This window comes from Nerophis ophidion, linkage group LG22, assembly GCF_033978795.1.
Source record: "Nerophis ophidion isolate RoL-2023_Sa linkage group LG22, RoL_Noph_v1.0, whole genome shotgun sequence".
Lineage (NCBI taxonomy): Eukaryota > Metazoa > Chordata > Actinopteri > Syngnathiformes > Syngnathidae > Nerophis > Nerophis ophidion.
Window position 1 is genome coordinate 42712350 of NC_084632.1, and position 20000 is coordinate 42732349.

At 47.1% G+C, this 20000-nt stretch overlaps 1 protein-coding gene across 1 annotated transcript in view; it reads left to right on the plus strand.

Moving 5' to 3' along the window:
* Positions 1-17330: 17330 nt before the first annotated feature.
* The window catches only part of LOC133540675 (ceruloplasmin-like), a 45958-nt gene continuing 43288 nt past the window's right edge, over positions 17331-20000 (plus strand). The window contains exon 1 of the mRNA XM_061883491.1: positions 17331-17560. Within this exon, the coding sequence (XP_061739475.1) occupies positions 17331-17560 (230 nt within the window). The remainder of the gene's footprint in view (positions 17561-20000) is intronic.

The following is a 20000-nucleotide window of genomic DNA, read 5'->3' on the forward strand; positions in this document are numbered from 1 at the left end:
TTGAAGTGGGTGGGGTGGGTGTATATTGTAGCGTCCCGGAAAAGTTAGTGCTGCAAGGGGTTCTTGACAAGCTAAAATCATCAGCCCGGAGGTTGGGTCTTGGGCGGGGTTGGGTGTTCCAACAGGACAATGACCCAAACACACCTAAAAAGTGGCTAAATCAGGCTAGAATGAAGGTTTTAGAATGGTCTTCCCAAAGTCCTGACTTAAAAGTGTGGACAATGCTGAAGAAACAAGTCCATGTCAGAAAACCAACACATTTAGCTGAAGTGCAGCAATTTTGGTGGTGGAAAAATTCCGGCAGAAGCTTGTGGATGGCTACCAAAAGTGCTTTATTGCAGTGAAACTTGCCAAGGGACATGTAAGCAAATATTAACATTGCTGTATGTATACTTTTAACCCAGAACATTTTCATTAAAGCTATAATAAATTCATAAAAGAAGCAAACTTCATGAATGTTTTTTGTGACCAAGTATGTGCTCCAATCACAAAAAATTAAGAGTAGTAGAAATGATTGGAAACTCGAGACAGCCATGACATGATGTTCTTTACAAGTGTATGTAAACTTTTGACCACCACTGTATGTATTGATATTTTTATTCTACATTATTAATTAACCTATTTTGGTTTAAAAGCACAAATCCATCCTTTTTGTTATTGGCACTGATGACATCTATTAAACAAGACAAAAAGCAAGGGAAAAAAACAGAGACAGAATTCAATTTAGACTCAGATCTGAGGAGAAACATGGCCACTGTACTCTCTGTACAGTCCTACACCACGCTCTGCCGAAAAAGGTTTTCGTCTCCTCTTTTATTTAGATATTCAATGTTTACGCAACAACACACGTCACAAAAGAAATGGGGAGTTTGTAAACAGTCATTGTTTTCGGTCACATTGAAGACAAAAGAAGAAGATCCCTCGGGCTTGGGCTCGTCCTGGATTCAGCTTTGGCAGGTCTTTGAGGACAATAGGTAACCCTTCCTGTCTGATTCCATTGAACACAGCAGAATCTTCCAAGTCTTTGCTTAGTGCAACAAAGGCAGCTGTCATCTGTTCACTAGAAACTCGGAGAACGGAGTTTTTTGCTAATTTACATACAATTTTTCTAACAAAAACTGATTAATTGAAGGAAATCCCTGAAGCTGAGTTATGTTGATCTGCCTTCCTGTTTATTTGATTCTGTTTGTCAAAGTGCCAGCATTCATGTCTGCCCCACTTAGTTTTTCCCCAGAAGACTGTGATCCCGCATGTGAGATTGCACAGTACAGTACATATTCCGTACAATTGCCCACTAAATGGTAACACCCGAATAAGTTTTTCAACTTGTTTAAGTCGGGGTCCACGTTAATCAATTTATGGTTAGGTACTTTTTTATTGGCACTGAACAAAATAACTGTCAGGTTCAAACACTGATGACATCTATTAAACAAGACAAAAGGCAAGGAATCAAACAGAGAAATAATTCAATTTAGACTCAGATCTGAGGAGAGTCATGGCCACTGTACTCTCTGTACAGTCCTACACCACGCTCTGACGAAAAAGGTTTTCGTCTCCTCTTTTATTTAGATGTTCAATGTTTACGCAACAACACACAACACAACAGGAATAAGGAGTTTGTAAACAGTCATCGTTTTCGGTCACATCGGGCTTGGGCTCGTCCTGGATTCAGCTTTGGCAGGTCTTTGAGGACAATAGGTAACCCTTCCCGTCTGATTCCATTGAACACAGCAGAATCTTCCAAGACTTTGCTTTGTGCAACAAAGGCAGCTGTCATCTGTTCACTAAAAACTCGGAGAACGGAGTTTTTTGCTAATTTACATACAATTTTTCTAACAAAAACTGATTAATTGAAGGAAATCCCTGAAGCTACGTTATGTTGCTCTGCCTTCCTGTTTATTTCGTTCTGCTTGTCAAAGTGCCAGCATTCATGTCTGCCCCACATAGTTTTTCCCCATAAGACTGTGATCCCGCATGTGAGATTGCACAGTTCAGTACATATTCCGTACAATTGACCACTAAATGGTAACACCCGAATAAGTTTTTCAACTTGTTTAAGTCGGGGTCCACGTTAATCAATTCATGGTTAGGTACTTTTTTATTGGCACTGAACAAAATAACTGTCAGGTTCAAACACTGATGACATCTATTAAACAAGACAAAAGGCAAGGAATCGAACAGAGAAATAATTCAATTTAGACTCAGATCTGAGGAGAGTCATGGCCACTGTACTCTCTGTACAGTCCTACACCACGCTCTGACGAAAAAGGTTTGCGTCTCCTCTTTTATTTAGATATTCAATGTTTACGCAACAATACACTTCACAACAGGATTGGGGAGTTTGTAAACAGTCATTGTTTTCGGTCACATTGAAGACAAAAGAAGAAGATCCCTCGGGCTTGGGCTCGTCCTGGATTCAGCTTTGGCAGGTCTTTGAGGACAATAGGTAACCCTTCCCGTCTCCTTCCATTGTACACAGCAGAATCTTCCAAGACTTTGCTTAGTGCAACAAAGGCAGCTGTTATCTGTTCACTAGAAACTCAGAAAATAGAAAGTTTTTTTGATAATTTACATACAATTTTTCTGACAATAACTGATTAATTGAAGGAAATCCCTGAAGCTATGTTATGTTGATCTGCCATCTTGCTGCTCTGTAATTCTGCCTTCCTGTTTATTTCATTCTGCTTGTCAAAGTGCCAGCATTCATGTCTGCCCCACATAGTTTTTCCCCAGAAGACTGTGATCCCGCATGTGAGGCACTCTCTCTGACTGGCACACCGCAGTGAAATCCTCCTGACGACTTCCCTTCTTCTTCTCCAATGCTGACCCTCTGCATCTGCAGGATCAGCACTTATTCTGTCTGAGCAGCATCTTTACCCTCAGTTGTGTTTGGCTCACTAGAGTAAAAACAACATATTCAACAGGTTTGAAGCAAATGAGTTCCTGCACACTGGTGGATTTTTTTGTTTTTGTTCGAAATGCTCGTACGGTTGTGGTTAAAACCTTCATCCTAGTCTGATTTAGCCATTCCTTTACCACATTTGACCTGCGTTTGGGGGTCATTGTCCTGTTGGAACACCCGACTGCGCCCAAGACCCAACCTCTGGGTTCATGATAATAGCTTGTCCTGAAGAATTTGGAGGTAATCCAGCCCTGAGGAGTACCAGTGTTCGTAGTTCGACTGTCCGAGACAGTCTTCCCCAGCTGCATATACTGTCTTCGGTCTACCTTGAGTCTGGTTGTGGTTAAAACCTTCATCCTAGTCTGATTTAGCCATTCCTTTACCACTTTTGACCTGCGTTTGGGGGTCATTGTCCTGTTGGAACACCCGACTGCGCCCAAGACCCAACCTCCGGACTCATGATAATAGCTTGTCCTGAAGAATTTGTAGGTAATCCAGCCCTGAGAAGTACTAGTGTTCGTAGTTCGACTGTCCGAGACAGTCTTCCCCAGCCGCACATGCTGTCTTCGGTCTACCTTGAGTCTGGTTGTGGTTAAAACCTTCATCCTAGTCTGATTTAGCCATTCCTTTACCACTTTTGACCTGCGTTTGGGGGGCATTGTCCTGTTGGAACACCCGACTGCGCCCAAGACCCAACCTCCGGGCTCATGATAATAGCTTGTCCTGAAGAATTTGTAGGTAATCCAGCCCTGAGGAGTACCAGTGTTCGTAGTTCGACTGTCCGAGACAGTCTTCCCCAGCCGCACATGCTGTCTTCTGTCTACCTAGAGTCTGGTTGTGGTTAAAACCTTCATCCTAGTCTGATTTAGCCATTCCTTTACCACTTTTGACTTGCGTTTGGGGGTCATTGTACTGTTGGAACACCCGACTGTGCCCAAGACCCAACCTCCGGGCTCATGATAATAGCTTGTCCTGAAGAATTTGGAGGTAATCCAGCCCCGAGGAGTACCAGTGTTCGTAGTTCAACTGTCCGAGACAGTCTTCCCCAGCCGCACATACTGTCTTCGGTCTACCTTGAGTCTGGTTGTGGTTAAAACCTTCATCCTAGTCTGATTTAGCCATTCCTTTACCACTTTTGACCTGTGTTTGGGGGTCATTGTCCTGTTGGAACACCCGACTGTGCCCAAGACCCAACCTCCAGGCTCATGATAATAGCTTGTCCTGAAGAATTTGTAGGTAATCCAGCCCTGAGGAGTACCAGTGTTCGTAGTTCGACTGTCCAAGACAGTCTTCCCCAGCCGCACATGCTGTCTTCGGTCTACCTTGAGTCTGGTTGTGGTTAAAACCTTCATCCTAGTCTGATTTAGCCATTCCTTTACCACTTTTGACCTGCGTTTGGGGGTCATTGTCCTGTTGGAACACCCGACTGTGCCCAAGACCCAACCTCCGGGCTCATGATAATAGCTTGTCCTGAAGAATTTGGAGGTAATCCAGCCCTGAGGAGTACCAGTGTTCGTAGTTCGACTGTCCGAGACAGTCTTCCCCAGCCGCACATGCTGTCTTCGGTCTACCTTGAGTCTGGTTGTGGTTAAAACCTTCATCCTAGTCTGATTTAACCATTCCTTTACCACTTTTGACCTGTGTTTGGGGTCATTGTCCTGTTGGAACACCCAACTGCGCCCAAGACCCAACCTCCGGGCTCATGATAATAGCTTGTCCTGAAGAATTTGGAGGTAATCCAGCCCTGAGGAGTACCAGTGTTCGTAGTTCGACTGTCCGAGACAGTCTTCCCCAGCCGCACATGCTGTCTTCGGTCTACCTTGAGTCTGGTTGTGGTTAAAACCTTCATCCTAGTCTGATTTAGCCATTCCTTTACCCCTTTTGACCTGCGTTTGGGGGTCATTGTCCTGTTGGAACACCCGACTGCGCCCAAGACCCAACCTCCGGGCTCATGATAATAGCTTGTCCTGAAGAATTTGTAGGTAATCCAGCCCTGAGGAGTACCAGTGTTCGTAGTTCGACTGTCCGAGACAGTCTTCCCCAGCCGCACATGCTGTCTTCTGTCTACCTAGAGTCTGGTTGTGGTTAAAACCTTCATCCTAGTCTGATTTAGCCATTCCTTTACCACTTTTGACTTGCGTTTGGGGGTCATTGTACTGTTGGAACACCCGACTGTGCCCAAGACCCAACCTCCGGGCTCATGATAATAGCTTGTCCTGAAGAATTTGGAGGTAATCCAGCCCCGAGGAGTACCAGTGTTCGTAGTTCAACTGTCCGAGACAGTCTTCCCCAGCCGCACATACTGTCTTCGGTCTACCTTGAGTCTGGTTGTGGTTAAAACCTTCATCCTAGTCTGATTTAGCCATTCCTTTACCACTTTTGACCTGTGTTTGGGGGTCATTGTCCTGTTGGAACACCCGACTGTGCCCAAGACCCAACCTCCAGGCTCATGATAATAGCTTGTCCTGAAGAATTTGTAGGTAATCCAGCCCTGAGGAGTACCAGTGTTCGTAGTTCGACTGTCCAAGACAGTCTTCCCCAGCCGCACATGCTGTCTTCGGTCTACCTTGAGTCTGGTTGTGGTTAAAACCTTCATCCTAGTCTGATTTAGCCATTCCTTTACCACTTTTGACCTGCGTTTGGGGGTCATTGTCCTGTTGGAACACCCGACTGTGCCCAAGACCCAACCTCCGGGCTCATGATAATAGCTTGTCCTGAAGAATTTGGAGGTAATCCAGCCCTGAGGAGTACCAGTGTTCGTAGTTCGACTGTCCGAGACAGTCTTCCCCAGCCGCACATGCTGTCTTCGGTCTACCTTGAGTCTGGTTGTGGTTAAAACCTTCATCCTAGTCTGATTTAACCATTCCTTTACCACTTTTGACCTGTGTTTGGGGTCATTGTCCTGTTGGAACACCCAACTGCGCCCAAGACCCAACCTCCGGGCTCATGATAATAGCTTGTCCTGAAGAATTTGGAGGTAATCCAGCCCTGAGGAGTACCAGTGTTCGTAGTTCGACTGTCCGAGACAGTCTTCCCCAGCCGCACATGCTGTCTTCGGTCTACCTTGAGTCTGGTTGTGGTTAAAACCTTCATCCTAGTCTGATTTAACCATTCCTTTACCACTTTTGACCTGTGTTTGGGGTCATTGTCCTGTTGGAACACCCAACTGCGCCCAAGACCCAACCTCCGGGCTCATGATAATAGCTTGTCCTGAAGAATTTGGAGGTAATCCAGCCCTGAGGAGTACCAGTGTTCGTAGTTCGACTGTCCGAGACAGTCTTCCCCAGCCGCACATGCTGTCTTCGGTCTACCTTGAGTCTGGTTGTGGTTAAAACCTTCATCCTAGTCTGATTTAGCCATTCCTTTACCCCTTTTGACCTGCGTTTGGGGGTCATTGTCCTGTTGGAACACCCGACTGCGCCCAAGACCCAACCTCCGGGCTCATGATAATAGCTTGTCCTGAAGAATTTGTAGGTAATCCAGCCCTGAGGAGTACCAGTGTTCGTAGTTCGACTGTCCGAGACAGTCTTCCCCAGCCGCACATGCTGTCTTCTGTCTACCTAGAGTCTGGTTGTGGTTAAAACCTTCATCCTAGTCTGATTTAGCCATTCCTTTACCACTTTTGACTTGCGTTTGGGGGTCATTGTACTGTTGGAACACCCGACTGTGCCCAAGACCCAACCTCCGGGCTCATGATAATAGCTTGTCCTGAAGAATTTGGAGGTAATCCAGCCCCGAGGAGTACCAGTGTTCGTAGTTCAACTGTCCGAGACAGTCTTCCCCAGCCGCACATACTGTCTTCGGTCTACCTTGAGTCTGGTTGTGGTTAAAACCTTCATCCTAGTCTGATTTAGCCATTCCTTTACCACTTTTGACCTGTGTTTGGGGGTCATTGTCCTGTTGGAACACCCGACTGTGCCCAAGACCCAACCTCCAGGCTCATGATAATAGCTTGTCCTGAAGAATTTGTAGGTAATCCAGCCCTGAGGAGTACCAGTGTTCGTAGTTCGACTGTCCAAGACAGTCTTCCCCAGCCGCACATGCTGTCTTCGGTCTACCTTGAGTCTGGTTGTGGTTAAAACCTTCATCCTAGTCTGATTTAGCCATTCCTTTACCACTTTTGACCTGCGTTTGGGGGTCATTGTCCTGTTGGAACACCCGACTGTGCCCAAGACCCAACCTCCGGGCTCATGATAATAGCTTGTCCTGAAGAATTTGGAGGTAATCCAGCCCTGAGGAGTACCAGTGTTCGTAGTTCGACTGTCCGAGACAGTCTTCCCCAGCCGCACATGCTGTCTTCGGTCTACCTTGAGTCTGGTTGTGGTTAAAACCTTCATCCTAGTCTGATTTAACCATTCCTTTACCACTTTTGACCTGTGTTTGGGGTCATTGTCCTGTTGGAACACCCAACTGCGCCCAAGACCCAACCTCCGGGCTCATGATAATAGCTTGTCCTGAAGAATTTGGAGGTAATCCAGCCCTGAGGAGTACCAGTGTTCGTAGTTCGACTGTCCGAGACAGTCTTCCCCAGCCGCACATGCTGTCTTCGGTCTACCTTGAGTCTGGTTGTGGTTAAAACCTTCATCCTAGTCTGATTTACCCATTCCTTTACCCCTTTTGACCTGCGTTTGGGGGTCATTGTCCTGTTGGAACACCCGACTGCGCCCAAGACCCAACCTCCGGGCTCAAGATAATAGCTTGTCCTGAAGAATTTGTAGGTAATCCAGCCCTGAGGAGTACCAGTGTTCGTAGTTCAACTGTCCGAGACGGTCTTCCCCAGCCCCACATGCTGTCTTCGGTCTACCTTGAGAGTGGTTGTGGTTAAAACCTTCATCCTAGTCTGATTTAGCCATTCCTTTACCACTTTTGACCTGCGTTTGGGGGTCATTGTCCTGTTGGAACACCCGACTGCGCCCAAGACCTAACCTCCGGGCTCATGATAATAGCTTGTCCTGAAGAATTTGTAGGTAATCCAGCCCTGAGGAGTACCAGTGTTCGTAGTTTGGCTGTCCGAGACAGTCTTCCCCAGCCGCACATGCTGTCTTCGGTCTACCTTGAGTCTGGTTTTGGTTAAAACCTTCATCCTAGTCTGATTTAGCCATCCCTTTACCACTTTTGACCTGTGTTTGGGGGTCATTGTCCTGTTGGAACACCTGACTGCGCCCAAGACCCAACCTCCGGGCTCATGATAATAGCTTGTCCTGAAGAATTTGTAGGTAATCCAGCCCTGAGGAGTACCAGTGTTCGTAGTTCGACTGTCCGAGACAGTCTTCCCCAGCCGCACATGCTGTCTTCTGTCTACCTAGAGTCTGGTTGTGGTTAAAACCTTCATCCTAGTCTGATTTAGCCATTCCTTTACCACTTTTGACTTGCGTTTGGGGGTCATTGTCCTGTTGGAACACCCGACTGTGCCCAAGACCCAACCTCCGGGCTCATGATAATAGCTTGTCCTGAAGAATTTGGAGGTAATCCAGCCCCGAGGAGTACCAGTGTTCGTAGTTCGACTGTCCGAGACAGTCTTCCCCAGCCGCACATACTGTCTTCGGTCTACCTTGAGTCTGGTTGTGGTTAAAACCTTCATCCTAGTCTGATTTAGCCATTCCTTTACCACTTTTGACCTGCGTTTGGGGGTCATTGTCCTGTTGGAACACCCGACTGTGCCCAAGACCCAACCTCCGGGCTCATGATAACACCCGACTGTGCCCAAGACCCAACCTCCGGGCTCATGATAATAGCTTGTCCTGAAGAATTTGGAGGTAATCCAGCCCTGAGGAGTACCAGTGTTCGTAGTTCGACTGTCCGAGACAGTCTTCCCCAGCCGCACATGCTGTCTTCGGTCTACCTTGAGTCTGCCGAGACTTCAGGTGGACATAGCTGCATGGCAAGAGACCATACTACTCTGCCCTGGCTTGCGCCCTCAGGGAAACAACCCAAAAATACCAGACCCAAGGCAGTTTCCACGAGTCATATTCAGAACTTGTCTTCCTACCAAACACGACGAGTTGATACCAATTAGTTTCATTTCGGCTCCACTGACCACATAAGTGTCTCCAGAACCTTTTCCAAAACATTCGGGCGTTCATTAGGAAAATCCAGGCGTGCCTGAACATGGGATTTCTGTGCCTGCTGTGTTGCAAATGGTTTTCCTGATGACTGCGGTACCCAGAGCCCCCGTGCGTGGGCGTTTGATTGTTATCCTCTATTTCTTCCATTTTCAAATCATCCTGCCCACAGTGGTCTCTTTCTCACTAGGCTTCTTGCTGAAGGGACCGGGCGGATTTGTGTGATTCATGGGCATATAATTGTTGCGGGGGGACGACGGAAGTTCTTGCTGGTTGGTACATGATCGAATACTTCTTTTGTGCGATAAACAATGTATAACCTTTGTTTTTTCTGCTACTATAAAAAACCTGGACTCTAATGCTAATAAGTATTTACAACACCCTCACAGGTTTGAATAATTATGTGCACTATTTTAATGTCAAGAGGAAAAAAAGTACTCACAATCACCACGATGGACTCCCAAAAGGCCACATTTATTTCCTGGGGCAAATATTAAATCAAGGCAAAGGTGCTCTGCTTATCAGATCATTTTGTCATTGTTGTAGAAGCCACTGCTTGAAAATGTCAAAACTCTGTGATAAATCTCTTGATATTTAACAAGTTCTCAGGTCAATCTGAAAGTGGATAAGAAACACGTCTACCCAATCCCTACTCCCCATCCCTAAACTGGCATCACATCAATTTATTTATGTTCCACAAGCATTTCCGGGGAAAGAACAACTTCAAGTATTTTACCAAACCATACACTATATTTGTCAGGTTCAAACACTGATGACATCGATTAAACAGACAAGAAGCAAGGAATCATGCAGAGATAGAGTTCAATTTAGCTCAATGAGGAGAGACGTTTTGGGCTGTACTCTAGTTACAGAAATAACCTAGACTCTAAAGTCCAGCCCACATGCTCCTCTATTCATTTGGGAGGTCCGTGGTTTGTCCTTGCACAGATAGAAAAGTGCAACTTGAGCTCAATAGCTAATAACTATAGCAACGGCCTTTTAGCATAAGAGTTGTGTGATAAGAGTTGACATGCTAGATTGTTTAAATCTACAAGACTTGACTTACAAGTAACATAGTTTAATTAAAAGCAGTCTATTTACCGTATTTTTCAGATTATAAATCGCTCCAGAGTATACGTCGCACCGGCCGAAAATGCGTAATAAAGAAGGAAAAAAACATATATACGTCGCACTAAGTCGCATTTTTAGAGGACATTTATTTGATAAAATCCAACACCAAGAAAAGACATTTGAAAGGCAATATAAAATAAATATAAGTCAGAACAACATACACTATATTTGTCAGGTTCAAACACTGATGACATCGATTAAACAGACAAGAAGCAAGGAACCATGCAGAGACAGAGTTCAATTTAGCTCAATGAAGAGCGATGTTTTGGGCTGTACTCTAGTTACAGAAACAACCTAGACTCTAAAGTCCAGTCCACTTGTTCCTCTATTTATTTCGGAGGTCCGTGGTTACATCACTGAGGCCGTCCCCAAAAGGAATGGCCACACATTTCATGCAAAGCAGCTTCCAGTACACACGATACGTAACGGAATGTGCTGGGGCCTTGTGATCGCCTTGTCTCTGCTTCGCCTGAGTGCTGTCGTCTTATCTTTGTTGAGGTCTTTGAAGTCCTTGGCCGTTAGTTGGATAAGACAAACAAAATATCGGCGGCGAGGCAACCCCTCATATGCCTCGACTACCACGTTTTGTCCTTGCACAGATAGAAAAGTGCAACTTGAGCCCAATAGATAATAACTATAGCAACGGCCTTTAAGCATAAGAGTTGTGTGATAAGAGTTGAAATGCTAGATTGTTTAATTCTACAAGACTTGACTTACAAGTAACATAGTTTAATCAAAAGCAGTCTATTTACCGTATTTTGCGGATTCTAAGTATCTCCGGAGTATACGTCGCACCGGCCGAAAATGCATAATAAAGAAGGAAAAAAACATATACACGTTGCACTGGAGTATCAGTCGCATTTTTGGGGGAAATTTATTTGATACAATCCAACACCAAAAATAGACATTTTTACAGAAACAACCTAGACTCTAAAGTCCACCCCACCCGCGCCTCTATTTATTTGGGAGTTCCCTGGTTACATCACGGAGGCCGTCTCCAAAAGGAGTGGCCACACATTTCATGCAAAGTAGCTTCCAGTACGCACGATACGCGGCGGAATGTGCTGGGGCCTTGTGATTGCCTTGTCTCTGCTTCGCCTGCGTGGTGTCATCCTATCTTTTTTGAGGTCTTTGAAGTCTTTGGCCGTTAGGGGCTAAGACAAACAAAATATCTGCGGCGATGCAACCCCTCATATGCCGTGACTGATAAAAAGTTTTGTCCTTGCACAGATAGAAAAGTGCAACTTGAGCACAATACCTAATAACTATAGCAACGGCCTTCAAGCACAAGAGTTGTGTGATAACTTACACATAGTTATTCTAACAATATTGCCAAAAGTACCCTTGCTCCTGATGGGTCCTGGCTAGCGCCTTGCATGGCAGCTCCTGTCAGTGTGTGTGAATGGGGGAATGTGGAAATAGTGTCAAAGCGCTTTTGAGTACCTTGAAGGTAAAAATTCTGAAGTCCCCAGGCAGATTTGGTACAGCATGGCAACAGAAGCTAGCTGAGTTCTGATTGGATACAAACTTTAACTTAAAACCAATGGTACTGGAAGGTGCATAATATGACATTTACTATTTTTTTTTTAGATCTTTAGGGGAAAGTAAATTGAAACTTAACTTTATCTTTAATTATGATCATGATTTCTGCTGGTGTTAGACCAGCAGAGAAGGCCTTACGGCCCCTGACAGACCACCACTGGGCATAATTCATAATTAGCTTGCATGCCAGGCCACCTCTGGCCCCCAATGCCAAGCAGATAAGTATTGTTCACGCTTCATAGCAGGTTACTGGCTGACAGCATTTATTCACTGAAAAGTTCAACGTCTCCACGGGGGTAACATTAGCAGCCTGGAATGTCACTCACCTTTCCACTCTGGCGACCACATGCTGACGTGACAAAGTACGGGACCACCTGCTGTCTTAGAGGGCATGTTTCAATGAGCTCGCATCTGTCCAACACGGAACCCTCGCGGGATTCACCCGGTACAAGTCACATACTGTACGGTGTCCAGCAGGTATTCAACGGGCCAATTTTAGTTTAGAGTATAAAGGAACATGGACCACTTCAAACACATTGGCAGAACCTTGTAAGTATTGGATTCTACTTGTACAAGTACCTCGGAGTCTTGTTCGACAGGCGGATCGGTGCGGCGTCTTCAGTAATGGGGACGCTCTATCGATCCGTTGCAGTGAAGAAGGAGCTGAGCCGGAAGGCAAAGATCTCAATTAACCGGGCAGTCTACGTTCCCATCCTCACCTATGGTCATGAGCTTTGGGTTTTGACCGAAAGGACAAGATCACGGGTACAAGCGGCCCAAAGGAGTTTCCTCCACCGGGCGGGAGGGCTCTCCCTTAGGGTGAGAAGCTCTGTCATCCGGGGGGAACTCAACGTAAAGCCGCTGCTCCTCCACATGGAGAGGAGCCAGGTGAGGTGGTTCGGGCATCTGGTCAGGATGCCACCCGGACGCCTCCCTAGGGAGGTGTTTAGGGCACGTCCGACCGGTAGGAGGCCACGGGGAAGACCCAGGACACGTTGGGAAGACCAGGTCTCCCGGGTGGCCTGGGAACGCCTCGGGATCCCCCGGGAAGAGCTGGGCGAAGTGGCTGGGGAGAGGAACGTCTGGGCTTCCCTGCTTAGGCTGCTGCCCCCGCGAAAAGTGTCCCGCACTTTCAGGCCGGCGTAAGTCTGCCTGGTTTGATTGAATGAAAAATCCCTAAATTTCAGGCAATATTGTTTTCTACCAGTTCTGTAGGTGGCGTTTGTTTTGGTTTTGGTTCGTCTAACGGGGGCTTGTGGGGGCGTCCCAGGTGTGTTGGTGAACAGCTGGTATGCATAATCTTACTTAAGGTGGTGATTTATTCCCAATTATTCCGCTCCATAGCCACTCTGTTGGCAGTAGCTGTTGTTGCTTCCTCCATGTTAGCTCTGCACTTTTGTCCTCGTCTTAGAGCTTTCTGCTACTTCCCTGCAATGTATCTTAGTTTTTAACATCAGACTGCTCCTCAGCATGTGATCTGTTTAATATCTTTTGTCTTTTATGCATTAAAATTCTTCTTCCGCTTATCCGAGGTCGGGTCGCGGGGGCAGCACCCTAAACAGGGAAGCCCAGACTTCCCTCTCCCCAGCCACTTCGTCCAGCTCCTCCCAGGGGATCCCGAGGCGTTCCCAGGCCAGCCAGGAGACATAGTCTTCCCAATGTGTCCTGGGTCTTCCCCGTGGCTTCCTACCGGTCGGACGTGCCAGAAACACCTCCCTGGGGAGGCGCTCGGGTGGCATCCTGATCAAATGCCCGAACCATCTTATCTGGTTCCTCTCCATGTGGAGGAGCAGCGGCTTTACTTTGAGTCCCTCCCGGATGACAGAGCTTCTCACCCTATCTCTAAGGGAGAGACCCGCCACCCAGGAGGAAGCTCATTTGGGCCGCTTGTACTCGTGATCTTGTCCTTTTGGTAATAACCCAAAGTTCATGACCATAGGTGAGGATGGGAACGTAGACTGGTAAATTGAGAGCTTTGCCTTCCGGCTCAGCTCCTTCTTCACCACAACGGACCGGTACAACGTCCGCATTACTGAAGACGCCGCACCGATCTGCCTGTCGATCTCACCATCCACTCTTCCCTCACTCGTGAACAAGACTCTGAGATACTTGAACTCGTCCACTTGGGGCAGGGTCTACTCCTCAACCCCCAGATGGCACGCCACCCTTTTCCGGGCGAGAACCTTGGACTTAGATTTGGGGGTGCTGATTTTCATCCCAGTCGCTTCACACTCGGCTGCAAACAGATCCAGTGAGAGCTGAAGATCCTGGCCAGATGAAGCCATCAGGACCACATCATCTGCAAAAAGCAGAGACCTGATCCTGTGGCCACCAAACCGGATCCCCTCAACGCCTTGACTGCGCCTAGAAATTCTGTACATAAAAGTTATGAACAGAATGGGTGACAAAGGGCAGCCATGGCGGAGTCCAACCCTCACTGGAAACGTGTCCGACTTACAATGCGGCCCAAGCTCTGACACTGATCATACAGGGAGCGGACCGCCACAATCAGACAGTCCGATACCCCATAGTCTCTGAGCACTCCCCACAGGACTTCCCGAGGGACGCGGTCCAATGCCTTCTCCAAGTCCACAAAGCACATGTAGACTGGTTGGGCAAACTCCCATGCACCCTTTAAGGACCCTGCCGAGAGTATAGACCTGGTCCACAGCTGGAAAACCACACTGTTCCTCCTGAATCTGAGATTCGACTATCCGACGTAGCCTCCTCTCCAGCACACCTGAACAGACTTTACCGGGAAGGCTGAGGAGTGTGATCCCACGATAGTTGGAACACACCCTCCGGTTCCCCTTCTTAAAGAGAGGGACTACCACCCCGGTCTGCCAATTCAGAGGTACCGCCCCCGATGTCCACGCGATGCTATAAACATCTATTTTCCAAATATTATAATGTATAAAAGACAAAGTGTTAGATATTATAAGGGTGTTATAAGAGTGCTTGAGGGTCCAGTCTTGTAGAAATAGTGCATCACACATTTGTCAATGAACAGCTATTAAATAATCAGTAATGTGCGGTCAGGGGAGGCAGGGGAGGCAGTGCCTCACCTGTGATTATGCAAATAAAATATGTAATGATAAAATAATTGTAAATGTTAGTTTTTCATTTTCATTTAGCTTCACCAATTTGGATTGGGTTTTTTTCTTAAATCGCTAAATTTACGCAATCCCTCGTGCGGCCAAAGTGCGTTCTTGTCTGGGGTGTTTCGCTGAGTATTCAAAACGGCAGAGGAAAAAGTCTGAGGTGAGGCAAACAGTTCTCGTGCCTCATGATAGGGGCGTTCATGATCAGAGACAAACGGTGGCGTAAGGGAGTCAAGCGCCGCAGCGAGTAACATGTTTTGTGTGTTGGTTGAGCCATCAAAACGGCAGAGAAAAAAGTCTGAGGTGAGGCAAACAGTTCTCGTGCCTCACGGTAGGGGCGTTCATGATCAGAGACATACAGTGGCTTAAGGGAGTCAAGCGCAGCAGCGAGTAACATGCTTTGTGTGTTGGTTGAGCCATCAAAACGGCAGAGAAAAAAGTCTGAGGTGAGGCAAATAGTCCTCGTGCCTCATGATAGGGGCGTTCATGATCAGAGACATAAGGTGGCTTAAGGGAGTCAAGTGCCGCAGCGAGTAACATGTTTTGTGTGTTGGTTGAGCCATAAAAACGGCAGAGGAAAAAACTCTGAGGTGAGGCAAACAGTTCTCGTGCCTCACAACAGGGGCGTTCATGATCAGAGACATACGGTGGCATAAGCGAGTCAAGTGCCGCAGCGAGTAACATGTTTTGTGTGTTGGTTGAGCCATCAAAACGGCAGAGAAAAAAGTCTGAGGTGAGGCAAACAGTTCTCTTGCCTCACGATAGGGGCGTTCATGATCAGAGACAAACGGTGGCGTAAGGGAGTCAAGCGCCGCAGCGGGTAACATGTTTTGTGTGTTGGTTGAGCCATCAAAACGGCAGAGAAAAAAGTCTGAGGTGAGGCAAACAGATCTCGTGCCTCACGATAGGGGCGTTCATGATCAGAGACATACGGTGGCGTAAGCGAGTCAAGTGCCGCAGCGAGTAACATGTTTTGTGTCTTGGTTGAGCCATAAAAACGGCAGAGAAAAAAGTCTGAGGTGAGGCAAACAGATCTCGTGCCTCACGATAGGGGCCTACATGATCAGAGACATACGGTGACGTAAGCGAGTCAAGTGCCGCAGCGAGTAACATGTTTTGTGTGTTGGTTGAGCCATCCAAACGGCAGAGAAACAAGTCTGAGGTGAGGCAAACAGATCTCGTGCCTCACGATAGGGGCCTTCATGATCAGAGACATACGGTGGCGTAAGCGAGTCAAGTGCCGCAGCGAGTAACATGTTTTGTGTGTTGGTTGAGCCATAAAAACGGCAGAGAAAAAAGTCTGAGGTGAGGCAAACAGATCTCGTGCCTCACGATAGGGGCCTACATGATCAGAGACATACGGTGGCGTAAGCGAGTCAAGTGCCGCAGCGAGTAACATGTTTTGTGTGTTGGTTGAGCCATCAAAACGGCAGAGAAAAAAGCCTGAGGTGAGGCAAACAGTTCTCGTGCCTCATGATAGGGGCGTTCATGATCAGAGACATACGGTGGCGTAAGCGAGTCAAGCGCTGCAGTGAGTAACATGTTTTGTGTGTTGGTTGAGCCATCAAAACGGCAGAGAAAAAAGTCTGAGGTGAGGCAAACAGTTCTCGTGCCTCACGATAGGGGCGTTCATGATCAGATACATACGGTGGCTTAAGGGAGTCAAGTGCTGCAGCGAGTAACATGTTTTGTGTGTTGGTTGAGCCATCCAAACGGCAGAGAAAAAAGTCTGAGGTGAGGCAAAAAGTTCTCGTGCCTCACGATAGGGGCGTTCATGATCAGAGACATACGGTGGCTTAAGGGAGTCAAGCGCCGCAGCGAGTAACATGTTTTGTGTGTTGGTTGAGCCATCAAAACGGCAGAGGAAAAAAGTCTGAGGTGAGGCAAACAGTTCTCGTGCCTCACAACAGGGGCGTTCATGATCAGAGACATACGGTGGCTTAAGGGAGTCAAGTGCCGCAGCGAGTAACATGTTTTGTGTGTTGGTTGAGCCATCCAAACGGCAGAGAAAAAAGTCTGAGGTGAGGCAAACAGTTCTCTTGCCTCACGATAGGGGCGTTCATGATCAGAGACATACGGTGGCTTAAGGGAGTCAAGCGCCGCAGCGAGTAACATGTTTTGTGTGTTGGTTGAGCCATCCAAACGGCAGAGAAAAAAGTCTGAGGTGAGGCAAACAGTTCTCTTGCCTCACGATAGGGGCGTTCATGATCAGAGACAAACGGTGGCGTAAGCGAGTCAAGTGCCGCAGCGAGTAACATGTTTTGTGTGTTGGTTGAGCCATCCAAACGGCAGAGAAAAAAGTCTGAGGTGAGGCAAACAGTTCTCTTGCCTCACGACAGGGGCGCTCATGATCCCAGACATACGGTGGCTTCAGCGACTTATTTTTTCCGTCTCTTGCACCCAGAATCTCAACATGGACGACTACATTTTCCGCACTTGAACAGTTTTCTAAAGTGGACTTCAAGCGAAGCAGGAGACAATTACTGAAGGAAGACAAACGCCGGAGCTGAATGGTTTGTTTCAATCAGCAGGACAGAAAGCTACTCGCTCTTTCCAAACGGAGTGGTATACGTGCAAAGACTGATTTCGCGGATGTTCTGCAAGAAACCGACTTTTCTGCTTTCCTTTGTTGTGTCACACACCCACACAGAGTCCGTGCTGCCCTCTGCTGTTGGAGCACAAGGAAGCTCCTCTGGAGACACCAGACAAGCTCCAGGGATCATTAGGCAGACCACGCCCACATCTTGGGGCAATCAACGACTGACACACCTGGCATTGATGAAGGACGGCAGGATAAGAACGATCGATGCTGACTCTTCGACGTGGGAACGTGATCTACTACACGTAATCTGCGAGTCTTTGACAAACCTCCTAAACTCGCTCAATGCCAGTTTCCTTGTTGCCTTTAGTTCCTCCTGCTCTTCCCACAGCGCTCGTGTCACCACTCCTGGACCAATTTGCCTTCCTGGATCCTCGACCTAACTTTGGTCTTTCGGACCCCCTCTCCTGCCTTTGACCCCCGCTTGGACCTTGGACTTTCCCTGGCTTCTTCCCCACTCGGATTTGGACGCTGAACATCCAACACGCACCTCAACAAACCTCAAGGTACTTGCATATGATAAATCCACACATAGTCATTCATGCGGACACAGTAGTTGCATACACACTCCACGTATTCATCAAGTATTCGTTAAACCTATTGAACTTGACATCCCGTTGCGTCCCCAGTAGCAGCATAACATCCCAGCCTTCTTTTTTCAACCTGTGGAACTGTGTGGACTCTGGTGAGGCTTCTTTGCCTTAGGTCACAAAATCCCATTTGACATGAGCGGTCGGCCACTCCTAAATTCAAAGCTAGATCGCGCTAAAAACGTTTGGGATGACGAGGATAGACTTGGCTTTGGATGAACAGCGGCGACTCAGCATCAGCGTCCACAATGCTAAGGTAAAAGACAACCGAGAGCTTGCATTTCGTGGAAATTATGAGAGTAGGAGCTCTGCTGATTGCGGCAACTACCGTATTTCCTTGAATTGCCGCCGGGGCGCTAATTAATTTAAAACATCTTCGCACTCCGGCGTTTACCAAAGGCATGCGCTTAAAAATTTGAGTGTGATGTAAGGATACCATCATGAAAAGCACATTTAATAAAAAAACCTTATGTTCTTACCTTTACTTATAAATGAAGTCCATGCGCAGTTCCTTCTGATCAAAAGCATCGATAACTTGTTTATAGAAGTCTTCCTTATCTTTATTCAGTTTTAAAAGTCTCTCAGTCTCGATGGAGATCTTCCTTTATTACCTCCTGCTTCGATTGAAAGTCCAGTTTAGAAAACTGTTTTATTTTAGATATCTAATCCTCCATGTTAAAAGTGCAAGCGAGAGGAAAAAATAAACGATCGCCGCTTGTTGTCACTTCTTCTGCAGCCGAGTAGTCGCAAGAAGGATCACGAGCGCCCTCTACCACCAGGAGGAGGGAGTCATTTAATGACTCATATTTGACACACGCAGCTACGGTATATTAATAAAACATAGCTGCTTACTGTTCTTTTTAGCATATTCAATAGCTTGGACCTTAAATCCTACTGAATAGCTCTTAATCTTCTTCCCTTTATGCGATTTCAAATGATTGAAATCAACCTCCTCCATTTTGAAAATGATGACAGGTGAAGTGTCACTCGTGACGTGACGAGTTTGACCCGGTGGAAATTCTAGACATGTGCTAATTATTTTGCTAAACGAGTTTGACCCGGCGTAAATTCTAGATATGCGCTAAAAAAATAATATTTTGCGAAACAAGTTTGACCCGACGGGCTTCACGGTGGCAGAGGGGTTAGTGCGTCTGCCTCACAATACGAAGGTCCTGCAGTCCTGGGTTCAAATCCAGACTCGGGATCTTTTTGTGTGGAGTTTGCATGTTCTCCCCGTGAATGCGTGGGTTCCCTCCGGGTACTCCGGCTTCCTCCCACCTCCAAAGACATGCACCTGGGGATAGGCCCCTCCCACCTCCAAAGACATGCACCTGGGGATAGGCCCCTCCCACCTCCAAAGACATGCACCTGGGGATAGGTTGATTGGCAACACTAAATGGTCCCTAGTGTGTGAATGAGAGTGTGAATGTTGTCTGTCTATCTGTGTTGGCCCTGCGATGAGGTGGCGACTTGTCCAGGGTGTACCCCGCCTTCCGCCCGATTGTAGCTGAGATAGGCGCCAGCGCCCCCTGCGACCCCGAAAGGGAATCAGCGGTAGAAAATGGATGGATGGATGTGTGAATGTGAGTGTGAATGTTGTCTGTCTATCTGTGTTGGCCCTGCGATGAGGTGGCGACTTGTCCAGGGTGTACCCCGCCTTCCGCCCGATTGTAGCTGAGCTAGGCACCAGCGCCCCCCGCGACCCCACAAGGGAATAAGCAGTAGAAAATGGATGGATGGATGGAAGTTTGACCCGACGTTAATCCTGAGCTAGCAGTAATGCTAAACATTCGCTAATTATTTTGCGAAACGAGTTTGACCCGGCAGTAATTCTAAACAGGTGCATACTATATACCCGGCGGCAATTCAAGGAATTACGGTATTTGATATTTTACGGTAATGTGTTAATTTCGCACATAAGTCGCTCCGAAGTATATGTCGCACTATGAAAAAAAATTGCGACTTATAGTCCGAAAAATCCGGTGTGTATTTTTCCAAGTGAAGTCGTCATTCGCCTCCCCCTCAAAGTGCGTGTGTAGTGCTGCGTGTACACGATATCTTCTTTATGGTGCC